This window comes from Tamandua tetradactyla, chromosome 5 (assembly GCF_023851605.1).
Source record: "Tamandua tetradactyla isolate mTamTet1 chromosome 5, mTamTet1.pri, whole genome shotgun sequence".
NCBI classification, from domain to species: Eukaryota; Metazoa; Chordata; class Mammalia; order Pilosa; family Myrmecophagidae; genus Tamandua; species Tamandua tetradactyla.
In genome coordinates, this window is record NC_135331.1 from 89,193,685 (window position 1) to 89,204,964 (window position 11,280).

At 43.3% G+C, this 11,280-nt stretch overlaps 1 protein-coding gene and 1 long non-coding RNA gene across 2 annotated transcripts in view; one reads left to right on the forward strand and one right to left on the reverse strand.

Annotated features, from left to right (window-relative positions):
• LOC143684487 (uncharacterized) overlaps positions 1–3,031 on the forward strand; it is a 28,397-nt gene extending 25,366 nt beyond the window's left edge. The window contains exon 3 of the long non-coding RNA XR_013176046.1: positions 2,765–3,031. This is a non-coding gene — a long non-coding RNA (uncharacterized LOC143684487). The remainder of the gene's footprint in view (positions 1–2,764) is intronic.
• Positions 1–11,254, reverse strand: part of VPS52 (VPS52 subunit of GARP complex) — a 34,621-nt gene extending 23,367 nt beyond the window's left edge. Inside the window, exons 1-17 of the mRNA XM_077161481.1 lie at positions 10,877–11,254; positions 9,982–10,066; positions 9,766–9,818; positions 9,504–9,579; positions 9,248–9,315; positions 8,798–8,973; positions 8,290–8,440; positions 7,969–8,069; positions 7,723–7,855; positions 7,518–7,575; positions 7,021–7,154; positions 6,403–6,558; positions 5,817–5,935; positions 5,412–5,535; positions 5,018–5,113; positions 4,800–4,907; positions 4,508–4,573 (exon numbers count right to left, since the gene is read on the reverse strand). Coding sequence (XP_077017596.1) covers positions 4,508–4,573; positions 4,800–4,907; positions 5,018–5,113; positions 5,412–5,535; positions 5,817–5,935; positions 6,403–6,558; positions 7,021–7,154; positions 7,518–7,575; positions 7,723–7,855; positions 7,969–8,069; positions 8,290–8,440; positions 8,798–8,973; positions 9,248–9,315; positions 9,504–9,579; positions 9,766–9,818; positions 9,982–10,066; positions 10,877–10,966 — 1,794 coding nt within the window. The 5' untranslated portion in view covers positions 10,967–11,254. The remainder of the gene's footprint in view (positions 1–4,507; positions 4,574–4,799; positions 4,908–5,017; positions 5,114–5,411; positions 5,536–5,816; positions 5,936–6,402; positions 6,559–7,020; positions 7,155–7,517; positions 7,576–7,722; positions 7,856–7,968; positions 8,070–8,289; positions 8,441–8,797; positions 8,974–9,247; positions 9,316–9,503; positions 9,580–9,765; positions 9,819–9,981; positions 10,067–10,876) is intronic.
• Between the last annotated feature and the right edge of the window lie 26 nt (positions 11,255–11,280).

Genomic DNA, 11,280 nt, shown 5'->3' on the forward strand with positions numbered 1-11,280 from the left:
CATAATGTTCTCTAGGTCCATCCATGTTATTACATGCTTCAAAAGTTTATCCTGTCTTAAAGCTGCATAATATTCCATCATATGTATATACCACAGTTTGTTTAGCCACTCGTCTGTTGATGGACATTTTGGCTGTTTCCATCTCTTTGCAATTGTAAATAATGCTGCTATAAACATTGGTGTGCAAATGTCCGTTTGTGTCTTTGCCCTTAAGTCCTTTGAGTAGATACCTAGCAATGGTATTGCTGGGTCGTATGGCAATTCTATATTCAGTTTTTTGAGGAACCGCCAAACTGCCTTCCACAGTGGTTGCACCATATGACATTCCCACCAACAGTGGATAAGTGTGCCTCTTTCTCCGCATCCTCTCCAGCACTTGTCATTTTTTGTTTAACAACATTATTCTTCATAGAGAAATGAGGAAAGTATTCCTCTTAAAATCACAGAAAGGATAAGAGTTCACATTATCACTATTTTTATTCACTATTGTTCTGGAAGTCCTAACCAACACAGTAAGAGATTAAAAACATAAGGATTAGAAATTATTTATTCCTAGTAATAAAACTACATACTTTACTACCTAGGAATAAATCTAACAAAAGATGTTAAAAGTCTTTGTGCAGAAAGTTAAAAAATTATTAAAGGACATTAAAGAATAACTAAACAAATGGTGGAGAAGTTATAATACCATAAAGTATCAATTTTTACAAATTGATCTATAGATTTAATGCAATACCATTCAAAATCCTTAGACTGTATTTGTGTGTGTGAAAGTCTACAAGCCAACTGTAAAATTTATATGGGAAATGAAAAAGCTAATAATGATCAAGACTGCTGAAAAAGAAGAGAGCTTTGCCCTATAAAGCATCAAAATTAAAATCTTTAGTGCCTCAAAGGACATTATCAAAAAAGTGAAAAGATAGCCTTCACAATAGGAGAAAACAGTTCCAAATCATACATGATATGAGGGTTTAGTATTCAGAATATATAAAGATCTCCTACAACTCAACAACAAAATGACAACCCAATTTAAAAATGGGCAAAGAACTTGAATAGACATTTCTGTAGAAAGGGTAGATAAATGACCAATACGTACAAGATAAGCTGCTCAACATCATTAACCATTAAGGAAATGCAAATCAGAAGCATAATGAGGAAGAAACAACCCAATTATAAAATGGACTAAAGATATGAATAGGCATTTTTCTGAAGAGCAAATACAGATGGCTTAAAAGTACATGAAAAGATGCTCATTTTCATTGGCTATAAGGCATATGCAGATCAAGACTACAATGAGATACCACCTCACACCTTATATGAATGGCTGCTATTAAACAAACAGGAAACTATAAATGTTGGAGAGGATGTGGAGAAACTGGGACACTTATACACTGCTGATGGGAATATATAATGGCGCAGTTACTGTGGAAGACTGTTTGGTGGTTCCTCGGGAAACTAAATATTGAGTTGCCCTATGACCAAGCAATAGCACTACTTGGTATATACCTAGAAGAGCTGAAAGCAATGACACAAACAGACATTTGCCCACCAATATTCATAGCAGCATTATTCACAATCCCTGAAAGATGCAAACAAACCAAATGCCCATCAACAGATGAGTGGATTAACAAAACGTGGCATATACCTACTATGGAATATTATGCAGCAGTGAGATGAAATGATGTCCTGGAGCACATGACAAGATGGATGAGCCTTGAAGATATAATGCTGAATGAAATAAGTCAGACAGCAAAGGATAGATACTGTATGATTCCACTTTTATGATCAGCATAAAGGTATAATCAGAGGTTTATAATACAGAGTACAGGGGACTTAGAGATACACAGAAGCTAGAGGTGGGTGAACCATTAGCTAATGAGGTTGAACTCCAATGTAAGGGAATAGATAGAGGTGAAGGCAGTTCTCTAGTAGGTCTATAAGTAATATTACCATATTAAAGATGAAAAGGATTAAAAGGGGTTGTATAGACCTACATGTCCCTCTGATGAACACTAGAAATATAGATTAGTTCTTGCAAGAACGACTTCAAAGGTATAATTCATGCACAAACAGTGCTTAACCCCAGTATACAGGGGGAAAACTGCTATTGCATGCTATAGGCTATGTTTAAAAGGAAAATATCAGCACTACCACAGCAACAGCAGAGGTAAGTAACTGGGGGGGGAGGGACAAGTGTAAGAGGAGGTTTAGATTTTCTATTTGGTGAGGGTATGTTTACTGGTTTTCTTTCTCTTGGGAACAGTGAAATTATCTAAAATTGAGAGTGTTGATGGAATGTGGACTCTGGGCACTATACATGATACCTGATGAATGCAGGTGGCTGAAGGATACACTGACTGAGAAGCTGATTGGTGATTTATTCCTAGGTAGTAAAGTATGTAGTTTTATTACTAGGAATAAATAATTTCTAATCCTTATGTTTTTAATCTTTTACTGTGTTGGTTAGGACTTCCAGAACAATAGTGAATAAAAATAGTGATAATGGGAACTCTTATCCTTTCTGTGATTTTAAGAGATGAGCTACCTACCGATGAGCTACCTACCAGAAAAAAAATGAGCTTTTACTTCTAGAGCAGCTAGAAGTAAAATTGTGGAATTGTAACCCACGCCAAACTCTGAAATATGTCCTACAACTAATTGTGGTGCTATGCTTTGAAATTTATTACTTTTTTGTAAATATGTTATTTTTCACAAAAAAGAAAAAAAGGCAATTGTGATGATAAAAATAATTTATGTCTTCTAGCCACCAATATTCTGGAGCAGCTAAAAGGAAAAATCTGAGAGGATCGTATAGTAGTCCATGACAAACACTGAGATCGGTCCTGTAACTACTTGCTGAAGAGTGCTTTGAAAACTATTGCTTTTTTCTTTCTTTGCTTTGTATATAGGTTATATTATACAATAAAAAACATTAAAAAAAAAAGTATAATGAGATACTACTTCACACCTTCTAAGATGGCTATTATTTTGAAAAATGGGAAAAAAGTGCCAGTGAGGCACTTTTCTTAATCTGGGCTCCCTGTGTTTCAGTTGTTCAAATGGGCTATACAGACAGGTTGAGTTAGATTATGTACTACAGAAAATTTTGGTTCCAGACCAAATAAACCTGTCTTCCTTTGGTCTCAAAGAGTATGTGTGGTTCTAAAATATAGACAGTATCTTTCTTATCCCTGTGTTCTGAATTACTTTAACCCCAACCTCATTTGGAAAATCTGAAACCCTTGTACATTGTTGGTGAGAATGTGAAATGGTACAGTCACTGTGGAAAACAGTTTGGCAGTTCTTCAAAAATTTAAATATAGCATTACCATATGACCTGGCAATTCTACCCCCAGATACATACCCATATGGGAAATTTTGTGATGTATATAGACATTATGTTTATACAATTTAAAATATAAATAAATAATATAAAGAAAGTAAAAAGCTAGGACACATACTGGAAGGTGACATTTATACAACCCAAATAATCACCAACCTATATAAATGCAGAATATATAAAGAACTCTTATAAATCAGAAAGAAAAAATACAAGCAGCCTAATTTTAAAAGGTCAAATACCATGCAGGCATTTTACAGAAAAAGAAAAAGTGGTATGGCTAATAAACATTTAGAAGGATGCTCAGTCTCATTAGTAATCAGGAAAATGCAAATCAAGACCCGATGAGCTACCTACCAGAAAAGCAAAGATAGTTTGATCATATCACATGTTGGAGAAAATGAAGCTTAATGAGAATTCTTAAATATTGCTGGTAAAGAAATTGGTACATTCACTTAGAAAAACAATTTGGCATAACTTCATTAAGTTAAATACAGGCATACCCTATAAGCTGGCAAGCCTACTCCTAGGTATATGCCCCAAAGAAACTTTCGGTAAAGTTTACCTACAACTATGTGCAAAGAGACACATAGAAGTCTGTTCATAAAACAATGCAAAAGTAGCAAAAAATGAAACAATTCAAATGTCTACTTACAGAAAAATACGGTATATTCACACAGTAATATACAGCAGTTGAAAAAAAATGAGCTTCAGCCATATGTAATAACATAATACTGGAAAAACTATGCATGAAGAAAATTCTATGATTCTGTTTTTTATGACACTCAAAAACAAAATGAAATAATATACTGCTTTGACACATCTAGCTACATTTTTAAAAGCAAGAACATGATAAATATAACACTTAGATCAACTGGTGCCCCTGCAGGACAGACAGGGGGATAAGATGAAGACGAACTCATGGTTAGATGTAGGTTAATTGCAAAAATGTTAGTTCTGAACTGTGCAGTGGGTTCATGGGCATTAATACCACTAAACAAAACAATACAAAGTAAAATAAACCAATGATGACAGCATGTTGTAAACCAAGAATGGTAATTCCAATTCTGTGTACCTGAGGTCTGTCAACTACCACTCACTACACACACACACATACACATACACGTGCACACAAGAATGTCCCTTTCCTATTCCCCACACCCTTACCTGTGTCCGAGCATTGAGCAGCTGCTGGAAACCTTCAACCTCTTTGCTATCATCTGCAGCCCGTTCCTAGGGGAAGAGAAAGGGAAATCTCAAGTTTGGAGAGAAGCAATCCTTCGTTTCAGGGTATCCCCTTAATCCCATACCTACTTTACTTAGCCAGCTACTGTGCCAGACTCCAAAAGAATTAGACACTGAACAAGACAGACATCTCTGTCTTCATGGTGCTAACAGAGCAGTGGCAGAAACCAAATCTCTGAGTAGGGAGGCAGGGAAGGAGGAGGGTCTCAGTTACCATCAGCACACCCAGCATCATGTCATAGTTGTTGATCAGAAACACAAGCTGCTCCTTCCTTGAGGAGAACTCAGCTGCCACTCGGAGAACAAAATTCTCTACCTCTACCTGAAAAAGAGGAGGTGATATGAGAAGTCAGGATCATCATGCCCCAACCCACCCCCTTGAGCCCACTGCAGCAGCCTGGCTGCGGGGAAGTCTCTTCTGCCTTTTCTCACCTGTAGTTGTCCCAGCAGCTGCATTGTCCGCTCATTGGGAATCGTCTGATTGATGCTTACAAGTGCAGAGGAGAACTCAGCATATCGGCGTGTGATCTGAGAGAAAGAATATGGAAAGAAAAATCATACCAGCCCCTTGCCCAACCAACACAACCTCCCAACTCCCTCGGTGCCAGCCAACTGACCAGCTTCCCCATGACTCCTACCTCTAATCCATCCTCCCAATAGTGCCCAACACCCCACGAAGAATGATCACACTCCTGAATTGCCCCTGCACATATATGGCTACATACCTAGCCAGACCCATTACACAACCATGACTTGGCCAACCCCTGCAATGAAGCTTAGAGCCCAGCCTCTCAGGAACCACTTTGTTACCCTTGCCCTCTCTCACATAGTGGGGCCGAGTATCCAGCCCCCCAAGGCGCTGAGGGTCAGTGCTTCGGACACTCTGAACATTCATCTCCAGGATCAGCTCAAACCGTGGCCACAGCAAGGCAAGCACTTGTTCCCAATACCTGCAGGATCAGAGGTCAGCTGGCAGGGAATGTCAGAGGGAGAAGGGAGAGAAGGCCTGTCCAATTCTGGGGCATCCCTCAGGTTAATGGTTGGTGGCTGGTGATGACTGATGGCTTGTGAGAGGTAAGTCAGAAAGCAGCAGTACTGCCTTTAAGGCAGATGAATGGGGGTGGGGGGTTCAATGATATCAGGTCAGGAGGAACCCAAGGGTTAGGGCAGAATTGTGTAAAAGACTGTAATTTCAAGGCCAGTAGGGGATCAAGGACCAGAACTCAGTGACCTGTCCAGGGCAGGAACATCCCTCTTTGCTGCAATGTTGCGAAATCGGAGGACGATGTGGATACAGAGAAAAACTGCAATGGCATCATAGCAGTCAGCTAGATAAGACTCCAGGTGTTTCTGTGATTTAAGGATAGGCAGAGGATTGGAAAAGAATGTTAGTTTGTTGTCCCAGTGGCTATGGAAAAACACATGTATTTCCCTGGAAATGAGGCACTGGCAGGAAAGGAAGGAAAAGATCTAAAAAGGAAATGCGCCCCTCCACTTCCCTATCCACTGGCCACGTGGTGCTGCTGCTTTGCAGGATCTATGATCATAAGCTGATAACAGCAGAAATTAGGGCTGAGGATGGGTTGGGGTTTAGGTAACCAAGGTTTAGGTGCCCTCTCAGTGTGAATCAGCAATGGGGTCGGTCTCAGGGACCCCAAACTTTGAGGGTTTCATGGGAGTCACAATGAATACAACGCTTAAATGTTCTAGAGTGAGGGAGTTTTGGTTTTAGTACTACCAGAGTTATGAGCCCACTAGACTGCTGATGAGAAACCGCAGACAAAGGAGTTTAAGAAACCAAGAGACAAGGGCCTTACCAGAGTCATGCTGAGCGTACGGCCCATGACAGTGTGGAAGAGATCGTGTGCAGCTGGGCCAGACACAGCAAAGAATTCACAGATGAAAAGATATTCACGACAGGAATTGTCTAGGAGGGCATAGTGTTGGCTGCGGAAGAGGGCCTCAAATGGATACTATGAGAGGACAGAAGACAGAAGGGATGGATCCCGACACTGTACCCCCACAGAAGCAGATATAAAATTGGCAAACCTGGGTAATGAGAGCTTAGGAGACTCTTCCCATTGGTCTGAGCCCCATCCAACCATGTAACAGCATTCCGAATGGGTGCTGAAGAAGTGGAGGAGGTAAGGGGCACAAGAAGAAAAGCCCACCCCAACCTGCTATTATTACTCCTGCATCTGCCTCATGACATGTCACTCCCCTTAGTACATCTCTGCTCTTTGTGTGCCCTTTTCCATGGTTTCCAATTTCACAGTACAGAACACTAGAGTACCTGGAGGTGGCCACTCCCAGGTCTAATGGGATTGACACACAAAGCATCCAGGTTGGGAAGCTTTGACCTTAGGGCAATCTACCCTCCTCCCACCATGCTCAAAACACTCCACTTTGTGGCTGAAGTTTATTCCTCCTCGTACCCTCTGCTCTCCCCGCTGGGCTGTGTGGGGCACCAGGATAGGAGCTTCGAGTTCAGTGGGGGAGATGACAGAGCCACGGGTCCCCAGGGTAAAGATGGTGTTCCTGCTGCGGAGGGATGGCTTCGAGAAGAATCGTGAGATGGGTCAGTCAGGGAAAACAATGAGCACAACTGGGCCCCAAGACTCAGTACCTCAAGAGTCCCAACAGCTGGCACAGCCTAAATGTCCCTTAGCACACTAGCCCTCTTTTCCAGCATGAGGCAGGGACCCACTACACTGGCATCTGTCAAAGAACTTCACAGGCTCTCTATATGTCCTGATATCATATCTGTAAGCATTATGTGTCCCTTTTTCTGGAACGGAGGACATAGTTTTTATCACATTCTCAAAGGTTTTGGTCCTACCAAAAAAAGGTAAGCAGCAGTGCTTTAGAAGCTAGAGCCAGAGCCCTCCTACTCTGAAGGTCCTGGTATAAGGGTCCCCCAGTTCCAGGATATCTTTCTTTGCTGTATCTTCCACACCCATTAGATCATCTTTCTCAGCAACTTCCTCATACTGGAGAAAAGACAAAAGGGAACAGGTAACCATTCTTCCCACAGCATGACATCCAACAAATCCCTCTTTTCACCATTCCTCTTTACCAGGGGTGTTCCCTCCTCCCAGTCCCTGTGCCCAAGAATGCCTCTCTCTCCTTGTCCTCACCTGCACCTTCATGAGCCGCCCCAGGTAAGAGCGGTAATAAGACAGGTAGATCTTACTCAGCGTCTCCACGTATTCATCCCTGATCTCCTTTGCTGTGGCTCGCTCATTGCCCAGCAAGAACTGATAGAAGAATCTGAAAGAGCCAGGGCCAAGTCAGTCACCCTGTCTGCCAAAAACCCCCAGACACCCACACTGTACTACTCAAAATCTCAGGGGCCATCCCATGTCCTTCCTTCAGGTGGTGACCTGTACTTCAGCAGGGCTGTCTGGGGTATCTGATAGTTGGTCATTGGTTTTCTGAAGGAATAAATCTTCTGGAGGATGAACTCTCGGATCTTCGTCACTGCCTAGATGTGGGGGACCAAACACAGGATATGAAGGCACAACTCTCTTTTTGGGAGGAATTGGGGAAGTGATAGATGCTAAACATAGGAGGAGGAATGGAGAATAGCACTTTAATATTTCTGAGGATTTTTAAGGGAACCCAGCCCTGCCAGGGAAATACAGAATGAAGGTCTTTGGGAGGCTGGTTCTAGCAGTCTCCAGGGAATCCACCCCAACTCCCACCTTGATCCGAAGCCGGTCAAGCACGCCTCTGACGTCTGCGCAGGCTGCCGTGCCCCTAGCCTCTTGCTCTCTGACTGCAGCTGCCTTGGCATCCAGTTCCTGCAGCTGCTCCAAGAACCTGGGCTCTGTCACTGGAGCCTCAAGAATTGCCCTGGACAGCAGGGAGAGGTGGGATGAGTTAGGAGGGAGACTCAGGAATCCCTAGACCAGATCCAGATTATAATCTTTATATCTAGCCTCTGTCTCATTTACCTTTTTATATGTACAAATTTTTCTGTTCCTGGATCCCCCATATAAGTCTTGGGCCTCCACACTACATATCTGACTTTGGACAACTCCCAATCTTTAAAGTCAAAACATGTATCAATATTAGAGTTGTCAACCTACACACCAACTTCTGATAGTCATTTGATGACCTAGATTGAGGAGACCTATTTGGTAAGTGGGTAGGTCATCCCAGCCCATCAACCTGCTATAGATACTGTGACCCTTGAAACTGGTGACTCACGTGACCAGAGTAGAAGGCACCACCAGACCATCGACAAGCTCCCCAAGTTTCCCTCGGACTGCCTGGCGGTTTCGAAGCCGAATGTTCATGGCTCCTGACTGTTCCTGCAGTGTCCGGATCTCAGAACTAATGGAGCTGAGGTCACTCTGAAAAGCTCCCAACATCTGTTCCATGCGCTAAGAGGGGGATGAAGATGTTTCTGGAGTGCCACAGGGTTTTAATTGGACAACCAGGACACTTAAGTCACTTGATGAAGTCCCCAGATGATGAAGAGGTACCCCAAAGGTCACAAAGAAAAAACATTAACTCTGACAGTAAGAACAAAAAAGGTTGTGGAGGTCATCCTGAAAGTAACTAACCTGTTCCCACCTGAGTCCAATAACCCAGGGAATGGCACCAGAGGCTATGGTCTAGTTTTGAGTTATGAGGAGTGAGGTCATGGTTACTAACCTCAAGAACAGCATCACAAGCCGTGATCTGGTTGTGCAGAGATGCTATGTTCTCACTCTCTTGAATATCTGACCCAGAAAAAGTCAAGGGTCCTCATGGAAAAGATGGAAAATCCTCAGACTTGCAGGACCTCTCCAATTTCCTCAAGGTGACAGAAACCTCAAGGAGAAGATCTCAGTCCTGGCTGGGCTGTCTGGAACACACCCTGCAAATCCCAATGTCAATAACACTACCCCTTAACTCTGCTGGAGGATACAATCTCGAATGGATTTCTGTTCAATCTGCTGTAGCTCCAGTTCAACCTGCTTTGAATAGTGACGGAGATCCACACCCTGGGAGAACATAAAGATAACTGGTCAGGAGAAAATCATATCAAAGGAACATTGGCACAAAATCAATGAAGAACTGGAGGGTGAGTCATCAGGGTGATGTTATGAGAGAAGAAGGGTTGTTTTCTTTTTCTTTTTTCTGGGGGAAGGGTAGGTAGAGGGGCAGATCAGTACAGTGGAAAGCCTCACCGTTTTAAGAGCTTCCTTTACTAACTCATCTTCCAGGTTTGCCTGAATGTGAACTGGAAACAGAAGTTTATCATAAAGGGCCTAACTCCATAGCTCCCTCTCCCAATCCTGAGAATCTGCGTACCAATCCTTGCCTTATTCCTTCCAGTCCCCATGCCTCTCAGGTTCTACACATGCTGACTTTCAGTTCCACATCCACCTCATGCCATCTCTTACCATCCACTTCATCCAGGATGAACTCATCCGAGGTAATGTCCAACTCCCCAAGTTGCAGTGGTTCCTGAAGCCCAGGACCACCCCCCTGGAGAGGGACAAGTTAACGGGAGATGGTACAGAAAGAAATATATATATAATACAAGTACATCCCCAACTCCCCATGTGGAGGGAAAAGCCTTCTACTGAAGAGCCATAAGTGCTGAGTCAAAGAATTTCAAGAGTCTAACACATTATCCCATCTATTACTTGGAGCTGATGGATCGGGAACATAACAAAGGAGGCAGACACATGACAGGCTGGAGGTGTCTGAGTGAACAAAATTAGGAGTTGCGGAGCACTCCTTGCAGATGAATTTAGATGGACCCCTGCCATCTCGGATATTCTATCACAACCCCTTTGGGGAGCCTCAGACTTTCTAAAAATGTCAGCAAGCAACATGCCAGATGCCACTGTTCATTGATCTAATCCTCCCGACAACCTATACCGTAGGTAACATTATTTTCTTCACTATATAGGTTTGGAAAGTAATAACACAGAGAAGCTAGTTAATTTGCCCACAGATACACAGCGTGTGTCAGAGCTGGAATTCGAACCCCGGTAGTCTGGCTCCCGAGATCACGCTCTTATCCTTTACACTATACACAAATTAGAATTGCTTCTCTATTTTGCCCCAAAATCTGAAAGGAAGTTGAAATTGTGCCCCCAAAACCAGAGTCTTGCCATTCTGTTCCCCGCTCAGGTCTGATCCCAGGTACTGGTTATAGGCAGCTGAATAGGTGGTGTCACCATTAGCAGCCAATATCCCACCCTTGTGCCTAAACCCACCCTAGGTCTTTCTGATGCGAGGGCAGCTGTAAGGCGCCCGGGAAGGGAAAACAGCCCCGAGCTCTCTCACCAGCAGGCCCTCCTCCTCCTCCGTATCCGCAGCACCCGCCCGCAAAACCAGTTCTCGGGCGGCTGCTGCCATGGTCGCAGCCGCGGCCATTCCGCGCAGCCTCACTTCCGGCAGCTGTCAGTCTCTGCAAGTCCGTTCCCGGGAACTGAACTACCAGTCGCAGAATGTCTGTCACAGCGCGAGACCGTTCCTAGATATTTAAGTTAAATTGTTTTACTCCAGCCTTCCCTTTCAGTTATAGTCACTTCAGCCATGCGTAAATGGGAGTGCGGAAGTCTTCAAGACAATCTCACTCCGGAACCTTCGCTACTGCCACAGCCAAAAACTTTACGGACTGTAAAGAGGAGACCGCACCGGAAGTTTTGACCCTCAAGCCAACCACTCAGAGGTCGAGTCTCCTGGTG